This window comes from Simochromis diagramma, unplaced genomic scaffold (assembly GCF_900408965.1).
Source record: "Simochromis diagramma unplaced genomic scaffold, fSimDia1.1 OVJJ01000205.1, whole genome shotgun sequence".
In the NCBI taxonomy this organism is placed as follows: domain Eukaryota; kingdom Metazoa; phylum Chordata; class Actinopteri; order Cichliformes; family Cichlidae; genus Simochromis; species Simochromis diagramma.
The window spans coordinates 10,126,135-10,151,664 of record NW_024386782.1 but is presented as its reverse complement, the minus strand read 5'-3'; the positions used below and the strand labels follow the sequence as shown (position 1 = coordinate 10,151,664).

Below are 25,530 nucleotides of genomic sequence, written 5' to 3'. Positions count from 1 at the left end.
GCAAAGTGTCATTCCACACAATGAACACATTTAGTTAACTATATTTTTGTTATACTATATCTTCACTGTTAAGCTGCTTAAGTCGGATCACAACTTTTAGACACCCCCCCCCCCCCACACACACACACACATATGTTTAAGGTTGCATAAATTCACCTTTAACATAATAAATCTGTAACCAGACAGATGGAAATCATGCCCCATGTTTTGTACAGCATATTCCTACACTGATTTTTAACTCTGATTAAATAATCTGACTACCTGTGCCCTCCCCTCTTTGCCTTATTATGGGTTCCCCCTTGTGCCACACCATTTAAAAATCCTGGGAACGCCCCTGCTGCCGCCTGTCTTATACATATTTAAATTTTAAAGTAAAAAGACTCATGCTTCTCTCTGTCGTCACTTTTACCTTCGCAATGCAAATGTCTGTCTGTCCAACCACCGAAACAACAGACTTCTGCGCAGATCCTCCTGATCAAAGCGACCCTTGTTCACACCTTCATACTTACTTCAAACTGAGCGTGAGGTGCGAACATGCTTTAAAAAAAGAAAAAGAAAGAACATCCCCCCCCGGACAGCTATACCTTCGGTAATATTTTAATACGGTGATATTTTAATACGGTCTGGTCACAACACAGCGGACTACATCAAGTTTAGCAAATAATAGGACCAAAACAAGGATGTATGGGTCGTCATTTAGTAGTTTATAATTTGAATTATGATAATTTACTTGTGCCTTCTTGCACTCGAGAAAGCTTGTTATTAATTTAAGTGGTCACAGCTGGGTTTAAAACGAAATATCACCTTTTTACATAAATAAACAACTATAAAAATACCAATGCTTAAAGTTTAAAATATAGGCCTTCTAACTTTATCGTATGGTCACACCGTTTGATATTTATTATAACAGTGTGTCGATCTTATTTCTAGCAAGGGGGATTACAAAGAACAACAAAAGCAGATCGAAATCTTACCTGATTGCATTACCTCGATGTATAATTACTACTCTATCTGCTAAATAGGAGAATGCTCCACTATTCAATGCACAGTGTATTAGTCTTTTTCTTCTCATTTCACCAGTGTCCCCTATTAAGTCGGGGGTGGGGTGTAAAGACGTGACTCACACTCCACGTGGCATATGAATAGACTTGTTTTAGGATTGCTGGCTTTTCTTATTCATGCCTAGCAGTAGGAGCTAGGTGGTGCAGATGCAGAACACTGTCTGTGGCTCTCACTGAGACCACAGAAGTGATGTGTGACATCAAGCAAGCTGTGAAAGTCAGCAGCAATGGCAGCCTGACCCACTGCTACGAGATGACATGCTTAGATTTCACAGGCCTAAAATTATGTTCACTTCCACAGGCTTGTGCACCACTCCAAACTTGCAAAAAGAAAGAAAGAAAGAAAAAGATGACTGTTTGTGGATATCACAGCGCAATACAAAGCCAAACTTATTCCAGAGTCATGACTGTGCAGGTTATGTGCCCACGTTATTTAAAAAACGAGTCGAGCAGAGTTATAAATTCCATTTGTCAAGTTCTCAACAAGGACTATATAAGGAGGGAGTGAGTGGATTACTCATTTCACACCTCACAAATGCCTACGACGTGCTAAGGGATCTTGGAGAGCCTGTGCACACAAATGGTCCACAATTGCAGAGTAATAACAAATATCTTGGAAACAGCCGTGGGTGGGTGGTTAGTGGGATTCTTGTGTGTGAAATGAGGTTTTTTTTTCTCCTGAAGAGTCTGCTGCACAAATGGAGTACAAGTCTTTTTTTTCCCCTAAAATATTTATTTAAAAGTTTTAGCTTAACTTAGATGAGGTAGCCTACTAGCAGTCAACTGACATGTATAAATAGAATTTTCAACAGATCCTAATTAGGAAATAATTTACACACACTCATATTAGTGCATTTCTGGTGGGGGTCTACTTTCTATACAGCAGTTATATTGAACAAGTACATATTTACATAAGTCAGCAGGCCCAAACAAGGTCACTAAGCTCTGTAAAGATATATTAGAATATCTTTACGAAGAGTTTATCTGATGCCCATTCAGGCAGTGTTGGCCTATTTCTAACCCAAGCTATTGTTTCGACAAAAAAACCCAAACTCCTATTCCACCTTAAATTGTCTACCATGGTCTCCACAGAGCTTTAGAGCAAGTTAGGCAGGGCAACGCTTCTTGACCGTCTGCCTCCTCAGAAGAAGAAACCTGGCTTTGCTCTGAGTCGGTCTCATCCAGGTCAGAGCAGAGGTCGTCGCTGGAGGTGGTGGAGGGTGCCGGGGACACCAGGGCTGTGTGAATGCTCTCAGACAGGGACAAAGTGCTGCTATAGCAAGGGCTGTCCGCTACGATGTCCGGAAGCATCACTCGGTGGTACTCGTTGTTGTTAAGTGGCATACTCTCCAGAAGGTGCTTCAACAGCTCCGCTGCCACTGTTGGGTCAATCCCCGGGTAGTTGGACACAAATGTGTGAACGTCGTGCATACACTGGATGTATCCGGCAGCGAAACGCTCACAGGCCTCCCGGTGTACAGCATCTGCTTCTGTGGACAGACAGATGGAAACGACCGTTAAACCTTAGTTTCTAACGTGTAATTACTAACAGACACTCTGTGCTCTGATTGGCTGCGCCACGGTCGAAGCGCACCTGTGGCGGCCACAGTACAGTTGATTAAAATATTAATCCGCCAAGAGCAATGAATTAATCAGTAGTTTTACTAGTTATAAAGAACTATATTACTTGGCGGAAGAATGATTTGTAAATTGTATTACTGTTTATATGTCTCTTTTTTTTTTAAATTAAGCTTATGGTTAATACTGTACACTCAAGTAAATAAAGTTAAATAAGGTTTATATGTACGGTTTACCTTGAGCACGCCTTTGAAGAGTGCCTTCCACTCGTTTCACTGTCATCTCCAGCACTTCGGCATTCTCCATCTTTGACTGTAACTGCAGCAACAAACATCAGGAACACAAGCTAGCTTAGCCACAACACACTCATCGGTTTAGTTGCTGTTGAGCAATGGCGCTACATAAACAACAGCAACTTACATCTTCGTCGGCGATAAGGACTCTGAGTTCTTGTAAACTTTCATTGATGCGAGCCCTTCTTTTCTTCTCAACCAGAGGTTTTCTTATCTACAACAGTAAGGAAAACTGAGTTGTTTTTTCCCTAGTTCAAAGCTGATTAAAAGTAGCTCTGAATCCTCACATGGGATCTTACCTTTCTGTCAGGTCTGACCCCACCGCAATCATCCACTCTGTCCAGGCCGTGTGTGCTGCTGCTGCTGATGGGGGCCATGTTTTTGCAGTTTAACCCAGGCGCTGCCAGGAGCCGACCAGACTGGAGGTTGGTTAGTTGGTGTGTAATCCAAAGAGCCGTTAGAGGCCGTCAGTGGGACAGATGGCCGGGGCGATCCCAGCAGCAGTGAGCACAGAGAGGAGGAAACTGGGTGGGGTGGGGAATGCACTGTGTGCAGTGGGTTCATTTGCATGTGAATTGGTGAACGAGCAACGACCCCCCAACACATGTGGTCACTTTAAATTGTGTCACAACGATGTCTTAACCATGGAGCAGCATGCAGACATAAGAGTGCAAAATATGGACAAAGAGGCTGCAAAGGTAATGTCAACAACTCTGAAGGTTTTAGTTTGTAGTGGGTGAAAGAAAATAGTTTTATTTTGGAAAAGCAAAACATAACCGGAGGTTTAGCTTTTGACCACATTCAATCAATTTTGCTAAACATGTTACTTATATTAAATTCAGTTTTATTTATTTATTGATTGATTGATTGGTAATTTATTTCAAACATGTAAACAATATACAGGTACATATAGAAAAGAAAATAAGAGAGAAAAAATACTATACAAAAAAATCAATACATTTCAATATTGCTACCGTTCTGATTAATTTACATGTTGAAAGGGAGTGGGAAGAAGTAAACACTTATTTATATAGTGCTAAATCATAACAATCGCCTCGAAGCCACCTTTTTACTCAAATTGAGCACTCATAGTGCTTTCTACTACAAGTCTCATTCACTCAGTCTCACGTATACACATCCATACTATGCTTTTCTGTATGTGCTTTTTCTAAAATTTTACACACATTCAGATCAGCATCAATTTGGGGTTCAGTATGTCCAAGTATGTGTTAGACATGTGGACTGGAGAATCCTGGGATTGATCCACTTCTCTCTGCCACTTGAGCCACAGCTCCTAGGGCTATAGACCGTATGTTTGCCAGTCCACACATTCATGTCTTTTGGAGCTTGTGGGGCATCACCCCATCTATAGTACTAGATGGGTCCCGGAGAATATGGACCACTCTTATGTGTAAAGCGCCTGGAACCTCTTTAAAAGTGATCAAGACCGGAAAACAGTGATGACACTGTGGAGAGTAGATCATCCCTATTGCATTAGGACTTCACTTTGCTGTGGTGTGGGTTGTAACCCTTTCAGGACATGCTTCTATCACTAACTATCAGCTCAAATTTCCTATATTGTCTAATTCATTGCTGCAAGTCTTATGTCTGTAGTGACTCATAGATGCTGTAATGATTACTGAGGCAAGGAGATGAGAGCTGTGTGTACACCATGGCTGTAAAAAATGTGCATATATTACTGATTAGCATATTTCTTGTGATGTTCACTAGAAAGAAATGAATAATTTAATGTTACTATATATTAGTAACTGTTACTGTATATTAGAATCGTATTAATGACATCAGGCTTGTTTTATGCATAATATAGATTCTTAATCTGTCTTACAAAGTACATTTTGTAACCACATTCATATAAATTAGATTATATGGCATATTAACCAAGTAATACACAATCACCTTGTAAAATATTATATATGCATTGATGAGCCCATGGACATCTGAGCAGCATTATCTCTCTTACTACTAAGTAGTGCTGACCTATTGATAACTTTATTGCAGTGTAGTAGCTGGATCAGCCAGTTTGAAACATCACAATATTTCCGGATGATAGTGTTGAGAACATTGAGAATAGAAGATTCAGCTTTAAATAAAATACGGAAAGCACTTCCATATTGGGCGCTTGTCTTCAAAATAAGGGCACTCGGTAGCCAAATATCCTCAAAATCGAGTTAAATTTAGCATTTTTTCCACTCAAGCCGCTTTAAATGTTTAATTATATTCACCAGGAAGCAACTAAGCTCACAGTCTGTTATTTTTAGCGTTTTTCTAAAAGTCGAAGTCCGATAGCGGCTCTTATTTTGACAGCGGCGAGGCGGCTTTTCCCTGAGACCCACACACTGCTTGTTCGTCAGAGAAGACGCTCTAGTGAGGTCACCGAGGCCCGGGGGCGAGCCTGGTCCGGCGCTATATAATCTTCCCGGTCCGGTGGACGAAACCAGCGCACTGAATCAGACAGGAGACAAAGCAAGCACACACTGAGCAAACAAACATGGTGAAGATCACTTTCCAGCCAGTGTCGGCGCAGAAGCCCGAAAAAGACAACGATGAGGACAAGATCATTATACCTCAGGCTCACGTGAGTTTGCACACTTTGTCTTTGTTTCATGCTGCGGCATTTGTCTTTTGTCTCGTTATAGCATAAGTAGATGTTTACTTCTGCATAGGCTATAGCTTAAAAAAATAAAGTTTGATATAATTAGTTTCGCTTTCCTTGTCCATGCATCATGGCATTTAATGGGATTGGATTTTATGTGATTGACATGATTATAAAGAAAAGCCAGTAACTGCTTAAAGTTATATATTGCATTTGTTTTCTTAAAAAATATAATTACACCCTTATCTACAAGCTTAAAGGTTAATAAAGGCAGTGGTAGTGTTTCTGAGCCTAAAAAAGTTTTATTGTGCATTAATATTACAACAAGGGAACAGCCCCAGCATTGCAATGCAATCCCACCTATGGGATGTTGGTATTACATCACCTTGTTTAGCCACAGCTAGGAGGCACACTGCAGAAGAGGCAGTCCTGTATACATGTGGGCAATTGGCAGAAAGAGGACATCATTTTACCAAGTTGTTCATAAAGTGTGCATGTATAAGACAAAAATCTCAGGCTTCTCGCTGTCAGCGTACAGATAGCCTTGGGCTTGTTTATTCTTTTGTCGCTGTGAGGAAACAATAGAGCTGTCAGATGTGAATACTGCACCAGTCTGTAATGTCACGGTGTTATACCACGTGTGTCCTGCAGATAGTGCCGGAGAGCAGATAAGAATGAGTGGTAGTAATCTAGCAGCAAAGTGTGTGTGTAAAGGCAGCTTAACCCTCCCGAAACTAGCAGTATAAAAAGTCAGTGTCGTTTTGACCTAGCTGTTTTGTAGCTCCTGCTTTCGATGAATATATTAGAGGAGATAAAACTTGGAAAATTCAGAGTTTATTTCAAAAAAATTGAGGAGTTTAGTTCTGTCTCAATTTCAGTTCTGCAACACTTTCAGTCTCCAGTTCTCAAACATGTAATTTAACTACATAGATGTAGTTTCTCAAACACTGATTTTTTTTCCTTGCTTGTGTAAAGTGGGGTTTGCAGAACGGCTTGTACCTGCGTTAGCTGAGTGGGAAGTCAGATCTGTCACCAGCTTTTCTTAGCCTCCTTTCTGGACTTCATCCCCAGAGTTGAACATAATTAGATATTTGGCACATAATGGATGTTCACATAAAGCTTCTCGTCTTTTTTCCCCCCTAGCACACTGCACAGATGACGCACCTATCACTTCTGCAGACATATTTTACCAATGCTCGTTACGTCAACAGAAGGATGTGAAAGGCTGTGTGGATTTCCATTGGCTGCTATGGCAGGCTAGGCGTCAGAGCCAATGTGTGTAGATCTATTAATACGCCCGCCTCTGAGGGACTCCTGCTCTACGCAACTGTCCTCATTTTTAACTCCCACCAAGGGAGTTAAGACTTAATATCTGCAAATATGGAGCGTGGAAGTAGGCCTCTAAGAATAGACCCAGACGGCCACGTGCCAGCATCTTCGTCAGAGCATGCTTCCGCTCACCATAGCAACAGTAGTAGGGAGAGGCAGCAGATTGACTGAGAGACTGTGGGTGGGCATCTGGCGTGCTTTATTCATGTCCGTCGTACGTCTACCAGATCTCAACTTGGCACTTGCTTCTTTTCAAAATGAACTCTGTTACAAATTTGGCTTTTGGGTATGAAAGTAAAGCAGTGTGAGTGTGATAGGATTAGATACAAATATTTCACACTGCACAAAGCAAATTCAGAGTTGCAGTGCATCATTTAAACTACTCTTAAAAACTTTCACACACTACTATGAAAAGAACCAGGATGTAGGATAAGATATAAGATCTGAACTCTAACCAGTCTGCTTTTTCTTTTTACAGGGGCAGTCGGTTCACCCAGTCAGGCCAAAGAAGCCTTTTCCAACCGGCCTGTGCTGCCTTGCCTTGGGCCTGGCAGTTTTCTTGATAGGACTGGTGTTGGCGTCTGTCTTTATCTATCGCCACTACTATATACCTCAGGTTAGTCAGCAATTACCCCTCTTTTCTTAAATAACATCCTGAACACAGTGGGTAAAAATCACACAGCTGAAAGTAAACGTCACATGCTGACACAGCTCTGTTGCATCCCATTAGCAGATCCCAGAGGACAGTTTGTTCCATTGTCGGGTTATCTTTGAGGACTCTGTGTATGCTCCTCTGAGGGGGCGGCAAGAACTCGAGGAAAACGTCGGCATCTACCTTGAAGACAACTACGAGCAGATCAGCGTACCCGTGCCACGTTTTGGTGGCAGCGATCCTGCCGATATCATCCACGACTTTCAGAGGGTAGGTGTTTGTCTTTGCGTGTTTTTTCCTCTCATTACACTTGTTTGTAAGCGTTTGATTAAGGCATAACACGATTTCTCTCTTTCTCTGTTCCAGGGCCTTACAGCTTATCACGACATCGCACTGGACAAATGCTACATCACCGAGCTGAACACAACCTTAGTGATGCCACCACGCAACCTGTGGGAGCTGCTCGTCAATGTCAAGGTGAGACACGCAGTGGATTAGCTGTTAATGCCACTTGTGGTTGTAAGAGATAAATGGCTGTCTGAGAGTGAAGGACAGTGTGTTCCCACTTTCCTGTTGGCAGCGTTCCTCCCACAGACCGATCAGTCGAGTGATTCATTTTTGTCTCTTTGCCACAGAGAGGGACGTACCTTCCTCAGACGTACATCATCCAGGAGGAGATGATGGTGACGGGGAGGGTGAGGAACATGAGGCAGCTGGGCCCTTTCATTCACAGGCTCTGTTACGGCAGAGAAACTTACCGCCTCAGACGCCGCAGCCAGCGCCAACGTGAGTTGACACATTCACTTCCTTTTCCAGTCTGTTCGGAGTATATATGAAATGTTAAATAATGTAGTGACATGTGCAGGATTGCTTCCGCTTTTCGTCACCCTCTTTTTCACACCAGCTCTTGTCAGATGTTGAGTCAAGTGACGTTTGCTGTAAACTCTGTACCTGAGGAGGAAGATGTTCCTCCACTGAGTCACAGGGAATCCAGTGTCTAGAGTTGGTGTGTAGGAGTAAAGAGAGAGTGACAGAAAAGCAAATATCAACGGGGACCATATAGGGTCTTCCTTTGAACACTTGAGACAGTGCGTCTGCAGTGTAACATGCTGCTGTACCAGCTTGTGAGCCTGAATATTATTGTGTGTGTGTGTGTTTGTGTGGGCTCAGCCTGGGAACTTCCTGCTATGTGAGTCACTTGTAGTGCAGTGGACACATCCACACACTCTGTGGAGGTGTTTGTGATTCGGATGAGTGATATCTGTGTCGTCGCTGCCTTTGATTGGGTTTAGAGCTTCAGAAATGATGCAACAAACTTCCCCCTGCGTACATATATGGACGTGATTTGTGGGGATGGCTTCTGCTGATTCAAAATGGACGTTGTAGGCAGAGTAGCTTGAGAAAGCATGTGAACAAATGTCCGCTTTCGATTCTGAACAGATTTTCTAAATGCGTCGTGTTTTCCTCTTCCAGGTATTGAGAGGCGTGAGACCAAGAATTGTCACAGCATCCGCCACTTTGAGAACACTTTTGTGGTCGAGACTGTGATCTGCGACCGGTTCTAAATCTGAGGTGGAAATCACAGCCATCCAACACTGAAGCCAATTTAAACCATACCTCTTGAATTCCTTAAGCGTTAAACTGCACTTTAAGAGCAAGCGTTTGTCTCGTAGTTTTAGTTTCAGATCCAGTTGGAATGTTTTTGTTTATGCTTTTATTTTTTTGAAACGTCCGTGTACTATGTTAATGTCTTTTTAATTTAAACGGATTCCTGGATAATGTTATAGATTTGTTTCGATATATCTGTAGCTTGTCATGTCGTGCAGAACGTGTTAACCTGTGCATGTAAGTTTGTGACATTTACATCAATGGACTTGATTTCATTTCATTTTTATACTTGTCTTCGTATTTTTTCAATTAAGTTATTTTTAGTTACTTTTTTTGTTGTTGTTTTGAATGTCGGAAGATGGCGAAACATACCTCATGTAGTTAAGATATTACTTTGCTGGTTGATATCATAATGAGTGGTGTATATAACTTTGATTGTTCCTAAGCAATATATACTGTACATTGATTTTCTTCTTAATTTCATATTGTTACATGCATAGATTTTTATCTGAGATCAACTTGTTTTGTGGATGATCATTTCTTTCTTGTTTGCCTTTTAGTTTTGTTCTTCTCACACTTTCCTACTCCTTGGATATAAACGGCTTTAGACTGTAATTAGTAGCAGTGCTGTAGAAGGACAGAAGGAACCAAAGTCTGCAGTCAGGGATGCTACAAGCTTGGTTTTAAGGACATATGAATTATTTATAAAGAACGCTTTATAGTCTAGATCACTTACTGTAGATGATATCAAAGGCTAAAAACTCACGTTGTCTTGCTCTTCCTCCTCTTCACTCAGATTTGCCTGTTGTCTTCAGCTCTTGCCATTTCCCAATCTTTCCTATCTTGGCATTATAATGTTCTCTGATGTTTCGTCCCAGCTTAAAAAAGGAAAAGATTTTGGGCTGTCTTTCTGATGTATAAGTTGGAGTAAATCTGATTCTGTTGAGAGAGAGAGATCTGTGATCTGTTGTCATATTTCACTGTCTTGGGTACTGTATTTCGCTGTACAGTCAATTTTTCTTGTAAAATCTTGCTGCTTTGAGAATAAATTATCAAACTTTCTTGGTCATGTTTTGAATGTTCTTCACCAACAGTGGCTCATAATCACTGTGTAGGCTGTGGGTTAGATCAATTGGAGATTGGCTGAACAGTACTGATAAAAGTAGGCGAAACAACACAGCATTACACTGCCTTTGTGGCATTCTCACTGAAATGGAACAAAAATACAGTGATAATATCTGAAAGTTTTCATCTGCAACTTTGTTATCAATTAAACATCATAATCTGTTCAGGTTATTTCCCTTCAAAACTGATGAGTAATACATTTGTGATTTGATCAGCCTACTTTACAATGTCTCATTTAATAGTGTACATTTTTAAATATTCAGCAGTTACTATAGTTACAAAAATGCAATATTTAGGTAAACGCTTAGTTTCCGGCTGCATTTCATTAATTAAATATTTAGGATAAATATTCATAATATTCACTCATAAATCCTTTTTGTTTTTGTCTTCACATTGTTTTTATTTTGACTTTAAACTTATGAAGAAAAGGAAAAAAGCCCAGACCGACAAACTCCGTGGGTTGGCTCAAGATGCAGGGATCACAAAAGTATTTTACAAGTAAAAATAAAATTGAGTACAAAATGCAGAAACTTAAATTATAATAAAATAAAGTTTCAATATGCAGGTAATGCAATGAAACCAGCATATGATGGTTTCAAAGAGAGCTTTTCACACATTTTTATGAAAGATATATACATTAAATACAACATTATGGTACGGTTAAGCCACCAGTGAGGCACGCTGTCATAAAACACAAAATGACCGTTCAACATCGGCAACATATGGTCAGCGACAGCTCTGTGTGCTTCATAAGCAGCTTTCCATTTGACTTTTCATGTGACAGCATTCACATAAACCCAAACAGTAATATGAAAACAGTTCTTTCAGCAGTGACCTACGCATGGCCGGGACTACATACTTACGGTTTTTAAACATTTCAATAAAACTATTATGCACCTAAGGTTGCAATCTAAAAATAAAATACAAAGTTCAGTACAGCTAAATATGAAATGCTACAGCTAACAATATCAGTTTATAAACAAAGCAAAAAAAGCATACGAAGTCAGTTTTCATCTGCAAAACTATAAACAGATCACTTAATGCAATAATCATAAATGCTTTAGTCCTCTCTTATAATAATGTCACTTTTAATATTTTTTTTATATTATATTTTTTTAGTATAATTTATGAGATTTAAAAGACAGAAAATGAATGTAAAATCTATTAACAACGCACAAAAAAATCCTCTCTACTCTTCCTCAGGCCGTGTTTATTTCTATATTTGACTGTTGCTGTATTTCTGATTAAACATTTACATTTACAAATATAGATGATATTGTTACTTATTTTGCAGTGAGAATTCTTTACAACCATTTAGGATCCATTGTATTATTTAATGTTTTAAAAAATGAAATGAACCACTGAAATTATTGCTAATGTTTCGTTTTTAGTTTCATATGTTTAAAGCTATACCTGTGGATGTGATTTATAAACCCTGATTCATCTGTGTACTCGTCAAGGAAATATGCATATTTGAATCGTAATTAATTAGATATATTGGCATAATTTCGTTTTGTTTACTTTTTATGTAAATCTGCATTTCATAGATTAGAGATTCACGACTAAAATATGCTTATTATTACGGTTAGTTAACTCTTTTGAATATAAAAAATAATAATTATGCATCTGTTAAATTCATTTAGTCTGAAACAATTAATCTATTTTGTCTTTGATGAGAATTCTGACTAATAAAAGCCGTCTTTGTGCATGTTTGATTTCAGTCCTAGATAATATCACAAAGGCGTTTTTGAACTGCCCGCCAGTATCAGTTTTTAGTTCTTTAAAATGAGTCATGCTGCCTGTCCCTGTCACTTTCTCACTCATTGTTGGTTCACAGGTTTGAGTGACCTTTTCATGCTTTTAATGATTTTTTAAAGCATGTCAGACTGTGGCTTTTTAGTTCATGGGTTGTTTTGCAGCCTTCATTTAACGCATTAGAGCGCTTTGAGGTTAGAGAGGTGCCTACTGGCTTCCTGCTGCTGGATCAGATCATACAGCCTTGCATTCAGCTGTGTGGTTAATTTAGATTACACTCTGACCTGCTTCCTTACGAGCAGGTTAATTACTTTTAGTGCGTGACACTATGCTTATCAGCTACTGGGTCCACTATTGACTTGTCTCCAGCTTTACTGCTCTGATACAAAACAAGGTTTTAGCCTCGTTTTGCTATATTAACACAACATCACATCACATCAGTGATCCTCTAGGGACAGTTTTTGTCTCAACTTGACTCGCCTCTCTCCCGTTCAGAAGTGCTGTTGGTGGCTCTCCTTTGGCTCAGTATTGACATCCTTAAGCTGTGTCTGGTGTTCCTCACTTCATGGGCAATAAAGTAGTAGCACATGGCGTCCAGACAGCAGGTGATGTTTGACAGGCACATAGCAATCTGTATGAACAGGCTGAGATTGGCCTTGGTGCCACAGTCCTGAAATGCTCCTTGATGCACCTGCAAGTATGTGTGTTAAGGAAACATTAGTTTACCATCAAAGAATCATGTGTGACACTTTTGGTTTGTAGCAGAGGTAGCATTGCAGTGTGAAGCGCAGGTCCTATCTGTGAATTTTCCTATGAAGATCCTCTCTGTGCATATCTGCAGTACTTACACATGCTTACGCACTTGCCATACTCTCCAGTTTGATAATTAATTTCTAATAATTTCTAATAACGTCAACTTTTGAAGAAGAATTTTATTGCAAGTATCAAAATTATACACAAGTACCCCTCAACAAATACCCCAGTGGTTACAACCATTTAGGCTTGTTTTGTCATACCATATGTGCTACTGACATAAAAAGCGCTGCTGAGTCATAACATTTGCAGCATCCTCCCCCCCCCCTGAATTTTTCTGATGATTACTCAACATAAATCTCAAATCAAAGTAAAAAAGCTGCAGAAAGTTAAATGTTTTTAACTGAAATATTAATAAGCTTTTTTTTTTTTTTTATAAAATAGGTTCAGTACACATTATATTTTTCTGATTCAGGCTACCCAGTGGATTATAAGGAGTTCGAGACTTTAAACATCAAAATTTTAAATGTTTACCTGCTGAAATAAATGTGATAAAGGACAGCTACTAAATGGACCCTAAGGTGATATGCTTTGGACTGTTGTTTCAGTTTCTTTACACTTAAAATGAGCATAAAATGAGCCTTGGGTTTCTCACCAGAAATTGCAGGAAGATGGCTAGGTGGCTCGGAGTGAAAGGCACCAGGAACGCGCACAGCCCGCTGTAGATGATCTTCACACAGGCCCGGCTTTGTGGGCTGTGCTGGCCAGACTGCTGAAGTGTCCAGATGATCTGAACTGAACAGAAAACCACCACCAGTGCAGGCAGAATGAACCCAAACACCTGCACACTGATGATGATGGGAGGTTTCCAGCCTTCCGGTGAAAACTCGTGGAAACAATGAAATGTGTTGCTCTTGCTTTTCCTGAAGTTCCAGATGACTGGAATGACTGATGCAGACACAAGCATCCACACGGCCATACAAGTTGCCATAGCTGCTTTGGGTGAACGCAACTGCTTGGATTTAAACGGATGACAGATAGCCACCCATCTATCTACAGCTATACACATAATGATGTATATGCTTCCATATATCCCATAAAAATAAAGCCCTTCCAAAATTGAACACAGTCCGTGGAAGCTGGCGGGCCACTTGTGATTAGTGGCATGCATTTTGAAGGGAAGAATCGACAGGAGAACCAAGTCCATCAAAGCCAAGTTTATCATGTAGATAGCAGAAATAGCAGATTCAGTCTTTTTTCGCAGAAGGCCGCAGAACACCACCAGCGCTGCAATATTGAGAATCAGACCAACGACAAATATAGGAATATAGAAGACCAGCTCCAAAACTTTCATCACTTCATCCACGTGGTCGAACTCTTTACTGCAGTTCACTGACATGTTGTTGGTCATGATGTCACTGCAATATAACAGTTGGATTCAATTTTATCTCAACATCTCTGCCAGGATTTCAAAGAACAGTTTAAGTTGTCTTTCCTGTTTTTGTTACTCGTTCCCACACAGAAACGGCTGTATGATACGCCACTATACCAAGCCACTAGAAACCTCTCAGCTGTGTGGGTACAGGAACTGTGAACTTGTTTTTTTGTTTCTGGTATAAACAACATAGCAAACATAAGAGCACCGTGAACATTATTAACCTTTAGCCTCCTGATTCTCATGAAAGTAGTAGCAATGGTAGTCTTAGTAAAGTACAGGCCGGAGTAACTTTCATTTTACTTCGACATTTAGAAACAAATTGTGAATATTATGATCAAGATTTCAAAGGAAATGACTTTCTGTTATTGTATTAGTTTTGCAATCTGCGACAGCACAGTTAAGTGGTTCTCTATTTGAGGTTATTTGTTTGGACACTAACAATATTCCCATTTACCTCGGAGTGTTTACTGATTTAATATCAGTTGAAAACAAATGAGCAGGTGGTTCGTCACATGTTCTACTCTTCATTGCGTTGGTGTCAGGTTGTGATGGACAAACCTGACACCTGTTCTATTTTGAGTGAAGCCATGGTTTTACAGGAAAATCCCAAATACATCTCTGACATGAGTGTCTGTGCATCGAGTTGACACTCGACTGAAATAAACCTAATGTTAAAAAAACAGGCAGGTTTTGACTGCGTGCACTACGTGTCGCTGGCTGCAGAGTCCCTCCTTACAGCGAGCAAGCTGAAGGCCCTTTGCACTCAGATCAAAATAATTTGCATGAAGATAAAAAAAGCACATTATATATACAATGAAACCTGACTTTTAACGTAAGCATTAATTAGAAGTAAATAAGTAAATAAATTTTAAAAATAGATAAATAAATGAAATATGTCTTGTAATTTAAGTTCCTCACGTTTGACTCATCATCTACATGTAACTGCAGCACTTTTAACATCTAACCTGGCGTTCTTTTGCGATCAGCTAACATGTAGTGGAAAATGTGAAATCTAGTTGTGTTCTTACCTCATGCCAGTCAAGTTTCAGTGTGTCTGACTGTCTGCGCGGTGCCAGACGCACTTCTCCTTTTCAAACCTTTGTTGTTTCATCACCACTTCCTGACTGTGCCACACATCATGCATGTGTTCAAATATGCATTATAGCTGTTTAAAATCAAAGTAACATGAACCTGCCCTGCACGTCTGCTGGAACTCTATTTTTGTGTAAACATGTGAAGAAACTAGCAGCAGCACTCACGATGATTATGTTTATGTTTAAGTGGCAAGATATTTTCCTAAAATGACTGTGGGCTTTATCCTGATAGGCTGCTTACCCCTCTCTATCATAATGGACTTTTTTTTTTTTTTTTTACTTTGACTGGGTTGGACAAAAGATATAATCTACGTGCTGTGACTTAGCCGTTTCATGCTGATGTTTGATTTGAGTAGTTCTAGGCCTGTAAGGCTACATGACTGGCCTATGATATTACAAATCCACTGCACCACATTGCAATTTAAGGTAAATGTGCCTTTAAGGTTAGAATTACGCAACACAGACTACTAGCTAATTTGCATTATGAGCTAATCTATGCCAGTAGCTACTTTAAGAAGTGTGGCTTTGGTGCTTTAAATCAGAAAAGTTTATTTTGTCTTGTAATACTTTCAGTTTTAGGTTTGGGTTGGTTTACGCTGTGAGAGATAACAAGAGGTACCTGTTATTGGTTCAGATATGCTCCTGAAGGCTTGGTTAAAGCTCTTGAAAGGTTATATAAAAAATTTAGACAGTATAAAACATGGGCACATGACTATTATGAGCTCAGTCACTCATTTTGGGTCATACTGAATAGAAGATGAAGTTTCATTTGAAAATCTTGGTCATTCCTAGTTTTAAAATGGAGGATTGTCAGTGATATGAAACTGCAAAGTCATTAGCTAACCACTTGCGAATGACAAGTCATGACCCAGGGAGAGACGGTTTCACAGTCAGACCCACCCTTTCCTCATCACATCTGGGGGGAGGCGGGGTTGCAACCAAGATGGCAATGTTGCTCAAAATGGGACTTAAGAAACCAATGGGTGGCATCATGTCAGCTACATCCACCTTTTATCCTGCCTGTGACCAGAACCCAAAGTGTGACCTTTCCCTAAATCAAAATAAATGGTTTTGTTGCCAGAACCTAACTAAAATGTGTGGCCTTCTTGGTATTTATTGTTTTAGTCTCGATCTGCATGTTTGATTTGGCAAGGATTTTATGACGGGCGTCCTTTCTAATGCAACCCTCTCCATTTATCTCTACTCCGGACCAGCCCTTGTGTGGCTAGGGGACATATTATTTATTGCCTAAAAATTAAAACCTAACATGGTAAACATTGTAGTACTTGCACATTTGCTCAACAAGTGAAAGATTTCCTAGTCTGATCGTGAGAGAAGTCACAAATTTCTTGACGTCAAGATGAAGTGTTATTGTTATTTATCCTTAGTAAAATCTGAACATCTGTGGCTTTTTAAAGAAATCCATCCTCGTTGTTTGATATATTTCACTAAAATAGTAGCAGTGAGCTAGTAGGAATCACACACTGGAGAAATCCAACAGCCGTTGAGAAATTTCAAGTTGAACCAAAAGTGGTAAGCCAACCTAGTGACCAGCAGACCAACTTTACCATCTTAAGTTCTGCAGTCTTAGCAAAGGATACGCTACAAGGTAGAACACATATCAGATGTAGACACAGGCTGCTGAAAATGAATCAAGCTGAGGAAACTGTTATTGATAAAATTCTTGCCTAATACCACAAGTTTTTTCATTCTCTTGCGGTTTGTTTCCTCAAACTGGAATTTCCATCATTATTTACAAATTGATTTGCATGAATCGTAAGAGATATGAATATAATGTGAATGTAGATTTATATAATATAAGATGTAACATTTGATCAAAATTAAATGCTGAATATAAAGACCAGGCCTTGTCCATGTGACTTCCCTGCATGGTTTTTCTTTTTTTAGGTCAACAACTAGTTTGTTTACAGTCTCTCAGCAGTCACTATTAATAAAGCAAGATGCCTCCAATACTGTGATTTCAGTAGTAGTGCTGTTATTAGTAAACGTACCGCTATGAGTTGTCCTATGTGAAAGAAAATTTCTGAACACTGCTTTCAAAGCCCTTTTCCTTTTAAGTCTGTGAGAAGCTGCAGAAGCAGATTTAGACTGTGATTATGTTTAAGGGTTTCCTGGTTTCATGTACTGAGATGACTTAACTGAATTTAAAGTGTGAGAATGTGCCCACAGCTACACTTCACAGCTTGAAGTTACCATCATCAGTCACCAGAGAAATATAGTTAAATTCAAGTACGTGAGAAGAGATCGAAATGTGCTTTCAGTTTTAAACTGGGAAAAAAAAAATGCTTTCACTTTTGGGGAAACCATATGACACTTTTTTGTTTCTGTAAATGTGTTTCTTTGTATGCAGTCATGTGAAAAAAGTATGCCCTCTTCCAGTTCTAATGTTTTCAGGACATAAAAAGTCATCCGGTCATTGCCAAGTTCTTAAGAAAATACAACCTCAAATGAACAACAGCGGATGACATACTACACCGTGTCTTTATTCAACACAAACTAAGCCAGAATGCAGATACGGTGTGGGAAAAACTAAGTACGCCCCCTGATTCAGTAGCTTCAAGAATCACCTTTGGAAGCAATAACCTGAAGTGGGTGTTTTCAGTATGACTTTCTTAGCCTCTCACATTGTTGTGGAGAAATTTTGGCCTACTCTTCTTTAGTCTTGCTTCAGTTCGTTGAGGTTTGCGGGCATTTGTTTACGCGCTCTAAAAGCCTCGCCTCATCATTTCATTTGAGTTGAGGTTGGGACTGTAACTGGGCTTATGACAACTCCGTGAATCTTTTCTTTCTTTTCTCCTCAGGATATTTGCTTTGTTGCCTGGTCCAGTTTCATCCAAGCCTTAGATGTTGGAAATATAGCCGCACGTTTGATTCCAGAATACTTTGGTACACAGAGGAGTTCATTGAGGACTCAGTGGCTACAGGTGCCTGTGGCTACAATATAAACCCATATCATCACCCCTCCACTGCCGTGCTTCATAGCTGGTATGAACTGTTTCTGCTGATATGCTGAGTTTGCAACGTTGCCATGCTGTTCTGAACTGTGCTGCCATGTTCTTTTTAGAGAAAGGTTCTCTTGGCATCCCGTCTAAACAGGCAACACTTCTTCAGTCTTTCACTGATTCTGCTTTAATGGACTTTAACATTTAACATGCTAACTGAGGCATGTAGTTTTTTGCAGTTTCTCTGAGCACTGCACGGTCTGGGCTTGGGTGAATTTGCCAGGGTGTCCACTGTGAGGAAGACACCAGCTGATGATGAGTTAATTTGATCAGTTTGAAAGTGTATTTGAGTTGCAGCACCTGTTATCTACTTACTCTGTTAACTCAGTATTGATTTTTTCACAAAGTACCTCTGAATTTTGGCTTTGTTTAGTTTAAATAAATTAAGACATGTTGTGTGTCTTAATTCATTTATTATTTGTTTATTATTTGTTCATCTGACCCGATTTTTTTTTAAAAACATCAGAAGTGAAAGACGATATACTATAGTACAGGATGACTACTAACTACTAAAGACACATATCACATTTTAAAATTAATATTCTGAATTAAGAAGAAATAACAGTATTAGTTCTATAGTAAAAGTTAAAATTGAATAATTTCTGATGTGAGTCACTGTCTGGTTTTATGAAAAGCATTGAGCAAGGAGGTTTTTTTCCAGTTGCCTTGTTTAGTTTTTGAAACTAAATGTGATGAGCAAGCAGTGAATAAGAACTGAAGGACATTTTTTGCCCATATGGTACTTATGACTTTTTAGTCACCAGGTGCCACGGATCATGCCATGCTTCATCATGTTTATATATCTAAATGGTACCATAATTTACAAAGTGAATGTTTTGGTAAATATGAGCGAAAGCTAACCGATCAGGAAAGTGTTTACTGAAGTCAAACATCGAGGGACCAGTGGTGTCCCTTCCTTATAAACCCAAAGAATTTGACTTCATCTTAGCAATCAGATACATGGCGCCCTGTTGGCCAATATAAAGAAAACAGCTTTAAAGCCCAACTGAATTGGCTTCAATTTTCAAACCCAAATGCGCATCTTTTATATACAGTCTGTAACTGTACACGAAAATGTATAATGTCTATAAGAAAAAAATTACAGTTAATTCAGTAATCATGTGCAATCACACACACACACACATTAAACTATTAAAATATGATTTAATAATTTTTGACTTGATGATAAAATGGCAGCATCCAGCTGTATGACTGAGGACTCTGGGTTGTACAGAAAAATATCTCATAATATACTATACTAATTTTCCTCCTGCAAAAAAAGAGAGACAAAAAACCCACACAAACATGCAAAGACAAAAGGCACATTCATCCAAGCACTAACTGCATATTTGCTCTGCAGGTACAAACAACACGTCTGTTTACTTTCATTGAAAAAGCCCCTTTTAAAGATGTTCTCTTCTTAATTTGACTCTACAAATGTTTGTTAATGGTTTAATACAAACTTGAAAACTTTTGCACGGTGACACCTTGGAAATACTTTTGAAAATTACTCAGGTACAGTTACTGAGAAAGACCAATAAAAACCTTCCATGTACGGCTAAAAAAAATTCAAATATATTTCTCACTGTTTGGAAAAGTAAGACGCAGACAAACATAACCACAAACACTTCCTGCTAACATAGAAGAAAAATCATGTATTGAAGAAAGGCGAAACATTGAAATGACTGGAAAACAACATGTTTAAAAACAAAAACAAACCCACAAGTGACAAATGTGCTACAGCATTGCACTGGAAGAGCCAGCCAGTTTCTAAGATGGTTCCTTCAGCAACAAGTGGACGTGTTGAGCAACAATTTGAGTATTTAGGAAATCTGCAAATAGTCAGATAAGGAGCCTGCCACAATTTTCAGCAAAGCAAAAGACACGTTTTACACAAAGGTCGAGCCTGGAGTTGAAAGATGGAACTGAGAAGCAACAGAGAAACACAGGCACACAAACAGTCATGGTTTACCAACACACGCACACACACGCACACACACACACACACACACATAAACCATATGTGTTTCCTCTAGGAGGCGGTGAACTTCCTGAGTGTGATGACGATGAGAGCGAGGAGGACAGATGCTCCCAGGAAGACTGCTATAACTATGGCTGTGATGGCCCCTGGCCCCATGGCCCCTGCACACACGCATATATATTTATTTATATATATATGTATATGTATACACACACAATTAGGAAAGAAAATTTATTTGGTGGTTGTGTGCATGTTGATCAGTCAAAAATGGGACAACTTTACCTTCCTCTTCGTTGAAAACTTCTGTGGCATCATCATAGTCGATGGTGGAGGGATGGTCTGTTAAGTAGTGGGTTTTGGGGGTGGTGTCGCTGGGTGGCTCATCTCCAGACACGGTGTCTTGGTTGTCCCTAGTTGCTGGGGCAGTGTCTGAAACAGTGTCTGCAGAAAAAGGACAACAAGGATAGCTTTTATTTAAAAAAAAAAAGAAAAGACATGGCTGATGTGCTGCATCAGCTATGATTGCATGTTTTCTTACTGAAGTCTTTCACTGACGAGGCGCCAGGTTTGCTAACGAGCCTGCTTGTCTTTGTGTTAGGTGGGATGCAAAACTGCATGCATGGGGCTTTCTGTAAGGACTCCAACAGCGTCTCTCTTGTCTCACTGGGTTAACAGCTCAGGTCTGGGTATAAAGATCCCTTTGTAGAAGATGAACATTTTATCCGTTTGAGGTCCAGGTAGAATCTCTCAACATGTTTCTTTTCCCCCAAAAGGGTTCAGCCAATCTTAAACAGAACAAACAAACAAACATCCTGTAGGAGATGAAGTGATTTACCGACTCTGCTCTCAACTTCAGTCGTCTCTTCTCCTTCCATCCCAAATCTTCTTTGTCTGGCATTCCTCTGCTCTGAGCATGTAGTCACCCTGAGACTTTTCACACTGCTGCAGTAGCCAGAAAAACACGATGTCTCTCTGGACTTAATTGTTTGTGTTTAATAACCAATTTTTAGAGTTTAGGAAATGCTCACTTGGAGAGTTTAAACCACTTTAACAGCTTGGTAACAGCTTTGGCAATCGAACAGCTGTACAGCTGTTTTTTAGAAGTTAGAGGGGGAAAAACTGATCATCATCTCTGCTTAAAAAATAAGCTCGATGTAGACAAGCCCACCCATTCAGACCCTCACAGATTCAATTATTCTGTCCTCAACTCTGTGCATACCAAAAAACCGTAATGCAAACATATTTACACTCAGCTATTTGACCCTACATATTTACTTTGTGGCCTTTGATTCATCCTTATTTCAGGCTCAAATGCACCTTATTTAGTTGCTAACAGAGGGGAAAACACGACAAAATTACTGAAACTAGTGCACATCATATCATGTCTTGCTAGCGGCAGTATCTCTGAAATTCTGATACGCAGCCTGATGTCAGTATTGACTCAGAGTTGTGTGCAGCTTCCTGTCCTGTAGCTGGCTGAAGGTTTGGAGGCCCGGGCCTGTGGCCAGCTCAGGCATCAATGAGGCCTTCAGCCGAGGGCACAAAAGGCAGCTTGTGCGGTCACGCAGGGCAGCAGGCTGCAACCAGTAACAACCGGACAGGCTCTAGCCAGCCAGTGGCTGGGCACTGGATGTCAAACAAACTTGTTTATTAAATATTCTCTATGTGTGAAAGGCTGCACCTTCTGGACAGAATGATTTAATAAGAAGGTTAAAAAAATAATAACATGTTTTCCGTTGGGTTTGTTTCCATGAGGTAGGGTTTGAATCTAGTCAGGGAGCCACTAGAGAAAAAAAAATATTATCTACTGTCTGTGCCTCAGCATGTTTGGACTCACAGTTCTTTCACATGACCACTCCAATGGTTTTCTTATAAATGGATTATAATCTCTATTAACGTGGTGATTGTTATTGTGATAATTAGTCAAGTTTGGATTTATATTATTAGAGTTTTTGATATTGTAACCATTCATGCACAACATTTAGCTGTTAAACTGCAATACACGAGTGCATAATTAGTTCATAGTTAATGGAATAATTCATTATAAAGCATTTATGATTTTTAAGGTATACCTACAGAGTCTCACAGAGCTGCATTTTGCAATGGCACATCATGCCACAGTTTGTACTACTCCCATTAAAAAAACCAGCACAGTTCATTTTGATATATATAATGAAGCGCCTGTGAAACAGTTCTGACGTTGGACATCTTATTTGTTGTTCTCCTTTTTGTTAGAGCAAGTTCGCACTGTTTTCTGAAAGTAGCAGCACACACCAGTGCTTTGAGGAGTTTTCATTTCTAAAAATAAAAATGAGTTTTAGAAAGAAGTTATTTTCATTTTAAGCCCACAGAGCATTCAGAGCAACAAACAGCAACAGCAGCCTTGAGTTGTGTTAACATATGTGCTATATATAAAATGACAGTTTTGTCTGTCCGATTTAACCATGTGAAGTGTGAACCAGGAAAAGATTTTTTGTTTTTTGAACCTTCTAACAAATCAAATGAAATTACATATATGAATTTAAATTTGTAACATATTTGCTGCATCTGTCATTTACGTGCAGTTTCCTGCTCACAGTAGTAGTGCTCACTGCGTGCATATGTGTACATCGCGTTTTTCAGGGTGGAAAAAAATCTTTGCTTGTTTCTCTCTTTTTAAAGATACACAACTCCAGACGTTAGCCTTTCTTCTTATATAGCACAGACTCGCTACGCGTTTGGCAGGCTGTGGGCAGGGCTGATTTCAGACACTAAAAAGCACAGAGGCCCATTTGTTGGGGCCCCTGGCCTCCTTGCTCAGGATTTCACACAAGTCAGACAGGTGACAAAGCACGCAGACGAATGCATGTCTAAAGCAACCTGGCAGAGCATCGAAAACCACAAGTAATGCAGCCCAGACATGACACCGGTGGTGTTGTGTGCCCTCGCTTCGCCATCTTAAAATACCACAGTAGGTGGACACATTTTCCACAGTAAAATATTTGAAAAATAATTGGTGTGTGTTTTGGATTTTACTCTGAAACAAGGACAGCCTGAAGAGACTTTGTTTTCCATTTTCACATTACACAACTACACCACTGTCAAGGCTACGATTTTTAACACTGAGTATATGTGAGTAATTATCACACTGTTTTCTTATTTGACATTTCTCTGTGTGTTTCCTATGCTGAGTCAACCAATGAAGCTGCCTGTCACGCTCATCTTGGATGATGTTGTGGTCAAGACTTGTGACAACAATTGACGACACTGCTGTATGACAATGCAGTCGTGCCACTGCAAATTTATATATGAAGTCAGCAGAGATGCAACCTGTAGCCATGACGACTTGGCCTTATTAGCAATTCTCCTGGCGGGAGTTTTTTTTTTTTTGCTCTGTGATCCAACAAAGCATTCATTCGTCAGTGTTGGCAGGCATAGAAGACATGCTTTCACCTTGCAACTGCACCCTCCAAAGTTAGAACAGCCCACAAAATGTAGAAAGCTGTAGGCAAGTCATAACTCCTGCAGACTTGTCTTTCACAATATATGTAGGTGTTGTGTAATCGGTGACAGGTCACACATTTTTCTTTGCCTCTTTCCCATACAAGACAGGGAGGACCGTGTTGCCCCATTGCCCTCTTGACTGCTACTCTGACCTCTAGGCCTGAGAGCCAGTCTACAGTCTCCCGAGGTTTTCTCGAGTGAATCTGAGATATATTCCAAGGAAACACTGGCAGAGGTAAGAGAAAGTGAAAGAAAGAGCAGTGATGTGGCAATCTGTCAAGGGCTATTTCAGATTGTCAATCCAAAATAGCCCTTATTCAGAAAACCAACAGTTTTTGTGTGAAATGTTCTTCTTACCATCTCTAAATTCTCTTCACGCACATAAAATGCACTCCAGAGGTACCAAAATCCAAACCAGCACTACGCTGAATCACTTCAGCTTAGCTCGAGTGAGAGGGCGGCGGGTTTGAGTTTCATACGAACATCAGGCAAAGCAACTGAGTCATCTTGTTCGTCAAAGAGCAGCTTTCACAGCTCTCTCAGTTCTCACAACTGCATCATTTACATCAAGCCGCCGACACACACATCAGGCCCTCAGTGTGCCTTTGTGGGAAAAATGACATGAATATACAAAGTTTTTTGTTTGAGAGCTGTGAGAAACGCAGGCAACATTGTCTAAAAACCCTAAAAATGTACTCATATATAAGAAAAGCTCAGCTATAATAAAAGAAAATACTTTCTTCTTTATGGAGATTATGAAATTATCTCAGTGTCTGTAAAGAAATCACCTCGACCTACTTTAAAAAATGTAAGAAATTAATTTGCCCACATTTAAAATGCGACAGGCTGATGCTTTCTTTACGGTTTTGCATGTTTCGTTCTGAAACATTTCCACCTCCATTAACTTCTTCGCAACCAGGTGATCTTTATTGTGTATTCGACAAATGTATTCCACAAATATACACATATATATATGTGTATATTTGTGGAATACATTTGTATATGTATATATCTATATATCTATATATCTATCTATCTATATATATATATATATATATATATATATATATATATATATATATATAAATATTACTCAGAACTAGAGGTTTTACCTGCATGGACGAAGGCTACCAGGAGGCTGAAGAGTACCAGCAGGGCAACTCTGCAGATGCTGCTGCTGTTGTGAACCATGGCGGCTGTGAGCGACGAGCGTCTCCAAAAACTCCTTAAGCAGACTCTCTTAACGAATAGCTGAGTCTGTGAGGGGAGCAGGAGAAGAGTACGGGGGAGCACAGAAGGGAGAAAGGTGAGGGGAAAGCAAGCAGGAGAGAGAGGGAGAGAGGGATGGTGGGTGGAACTAGGTGTGCACAGGATTTTCTGGACAGTGTGGACCTTGTGAACACATCATCACAGGGGCCCACCCACTCCACAACTTCTCCGGTCACATAGTTGGGGTGAGAGGTAAACATTCGGGCCTGGTCACATCACGCAGGCCTCTATTGGACATTCAATTCTTAAAGGAAATATCTGACTGCAAACTGGAGGATGTCAGTGATAAACTACGTACTGAGAAAATCTAAAGACAGTATCTTTGTTGATACTGCTTCAAATATGTGGACAGTATTTTAAGAGTTGGCGGACTCTTCATAAAATACCAGCTTCTACATGTACGCTCAGGCGGATGGCCCAGTGATATTTTTCTTCCGTTCCTGTTAAGTCACCTGCTGCAGGAATTGCTGGTTT

General features: G+C 39.8%; 4 protein-coding genes across 5 annotated transcripts; 1 reads left to right on the top strand and 3 right to left on the bottom strand.

Moving 5' to 3' along the window:
- Positions 1 to 80: 80 nt before the first annotated feature.
- On the bottom strand, positions 81 to 3,342 carry hes6 (hes family bHLH transcription factor 6). The gene is made up of 4 exons (XM_040021717.1): positions 3,232 to 3,342; positions 3,060 to 3,146; positions 2,876 to 2,957; positions 81 to 2,551 (listed from the first exon to the last, which is right to left on the bottom strand). The coding sequence occupies exons 1-4, from the start codon at positions 3,307 to 3,309 to the stop codon at positions 2,136 to 2,138; spliced, it is 663 nt and encodes a 220-aa protein (XP_039877651.1). The 5' UTR covers positions 3,310 to 3,342; the 3' UTR covers positions 81 to 2,135.
- A 1,511-nt stretch (positions 3,343 to 4,853) lies between these two features.
- itm2cb (integral membrane protein 2Cb) lies at positions 4,854 to 10,196 on the top strand. Its single transcript, XM_040021716.1, has 6 exons — positions 4,854 to 5,528; positions 7,354 to 7,491; positions 7,606 to 7,797; positions 7,894 to 8,004; positions 8,163 to 8,313; positions 9,001 to 10,196. The coding sequence occupies exons 1-6, from the start codon at positions 5,442 to 5,444 to the stop codon at positions 9,090 to 9,092; spliced, it is 771 nt and encodes a 256-aa protein (XP_039877650.1). The 5' UTR covers positions 4,854 to 5,441; the 3' UTR covers positions 9,093 to 10,196.
- LOC120727452 (G-protein coupled receptor 55) lies at positions 9,654 to 15,400 on the bottom strand. Its single transcript, XM_040021715.1, has 3 exons — positions 15,235 to 15,400; positions 13,424 to 14,186; positions 9,654 to 12,706 (listed from the first exon to the last, which is right to left on the bottom strand). Exons 1-3 carry the CDS (start codon positions 15,237 to 15,239, stop codon positions 12,482 to 12,484), a joined length of 993 nt encoding a protein of 330 aa, XP_039877649.1. The 5' UTR covers positions 15,240 to 15,400; the 3' UTR covers positions 9,654 to 12,481.
- Positions 15,401 to 19,419: 4,019 nt separating this feature from the next.
- snorc (secondary ossification center associated regulator of chondrocyte maturation) lies at positions 19,420 to 25,166 on the bottom strand. 2 transcript variants are annotated; one of them, XM_040021721.1, is made up of 3 exons: positions 20,843 to 21,333; positions 20,587 to 20,745; positions 19,420 to 20,465 (listed from the first exon to the last, which is right to left on the bottom strand). In XM_040021721.1, the coding sequence occupies exons 1-3, from the start codon at positions 20,919 to 20,921 to the stop codon at positions 20,356 to 20,358; spliced, it is 348 nt and encodes a 115-aa protein (XP_039877655.1). In that variant the 5' UTR covers positions 20,922 to 21,333; the 3' UTR covers positions 19,420 to 20,355. The 2 variants fall into 2 exon arrangements, with proteins under 2 accessions (XP_039877655.1, XP_039877654.1); XM_040021720.1 differs by lacking the exon at positions 20,843 to 21,333 and adding an exon at positions 24,900 to 25,166 and having other exon boundaries at positions 19,423 to 20,465.
- Between the last annotated feature and the right edge of the window lie 364 nt (positions 25,167 to 25,530).

Bases quoted from the DNA above. Each gene is read 5' to 3' on its own strand.
- hes6 (XM_040021717.1), bottom strand. From the start codon at position 3,309: ATGGCCCCCATCAGCAGCAGCAGCACACACGGCCTGGACAGAGTGGAT. The intron at 3,147-3,231 runs GTAAGATCCCAT...TTACTGTTGTAG, and splicing joins GGGTCAGACCTGACAGAAAG to ATAAGAAAACCTCTGGTTGA. The intron at 2,552-2,875 runs GTAAACCGTACA...GTCTGTCCACAG, and splicing joins TCTTCAAAGGCGTGCTCAAG to AAGCAGATGCTGTACACCGG.
- itm2cb (XM_040021716.1), top strand. From the start codon at position 5,442: ATGGTGAAGATCACTTTCCAGCCAGTGTCGGCGCAGAAGCCCGAAAAA. The intron at 5,529-7,353 runs GTGAGTTTGCAC...TTCTTTTTACAG, and splicing joins TCATTATACCTCAGGCTCAC to GGGCAGTCGGTTCACCCAGT. The intron at 8,314-9,000 runs GTGAGTTGACAC...TTCCTCTTCCAG, and splicing joins ACGCCGCAGCCAGCGCCAAC to GTATTGAGAGGCGTGAGACC.
- LOC120727452 (XM_040021715.1), bottom strand. The intron at 12,707-13,423 runs GTGAGAAACCCA...ACATACTTGCAG, and splicing joins CCATCTTCCTGCAATTTCTG to GTGCATCAAGGAGCATTTCA.
- snorc (XM_040021720.1), bottom strand. From the start codon at position 24,978: ATGGTTCACAACAGCAGCAGCATCTGCAGAGTTGCCCTGCTGGTACTC. The intron at 20,746-24,899 runs GTAAAACCTCTA...CTTTTTCTGCAG, and splicing joins GGTAGCCTTCGTCCATGCAG to ACACTGTTTCAGACACTGCC. The intron at 20,466-20,586 runs GTAAAGTTGTCC...GCGTGTGTGCAG, and splicing joins AGTTTTCAACGAAGAGGAAG to GGGCCATGGGGCCAGGGGCC.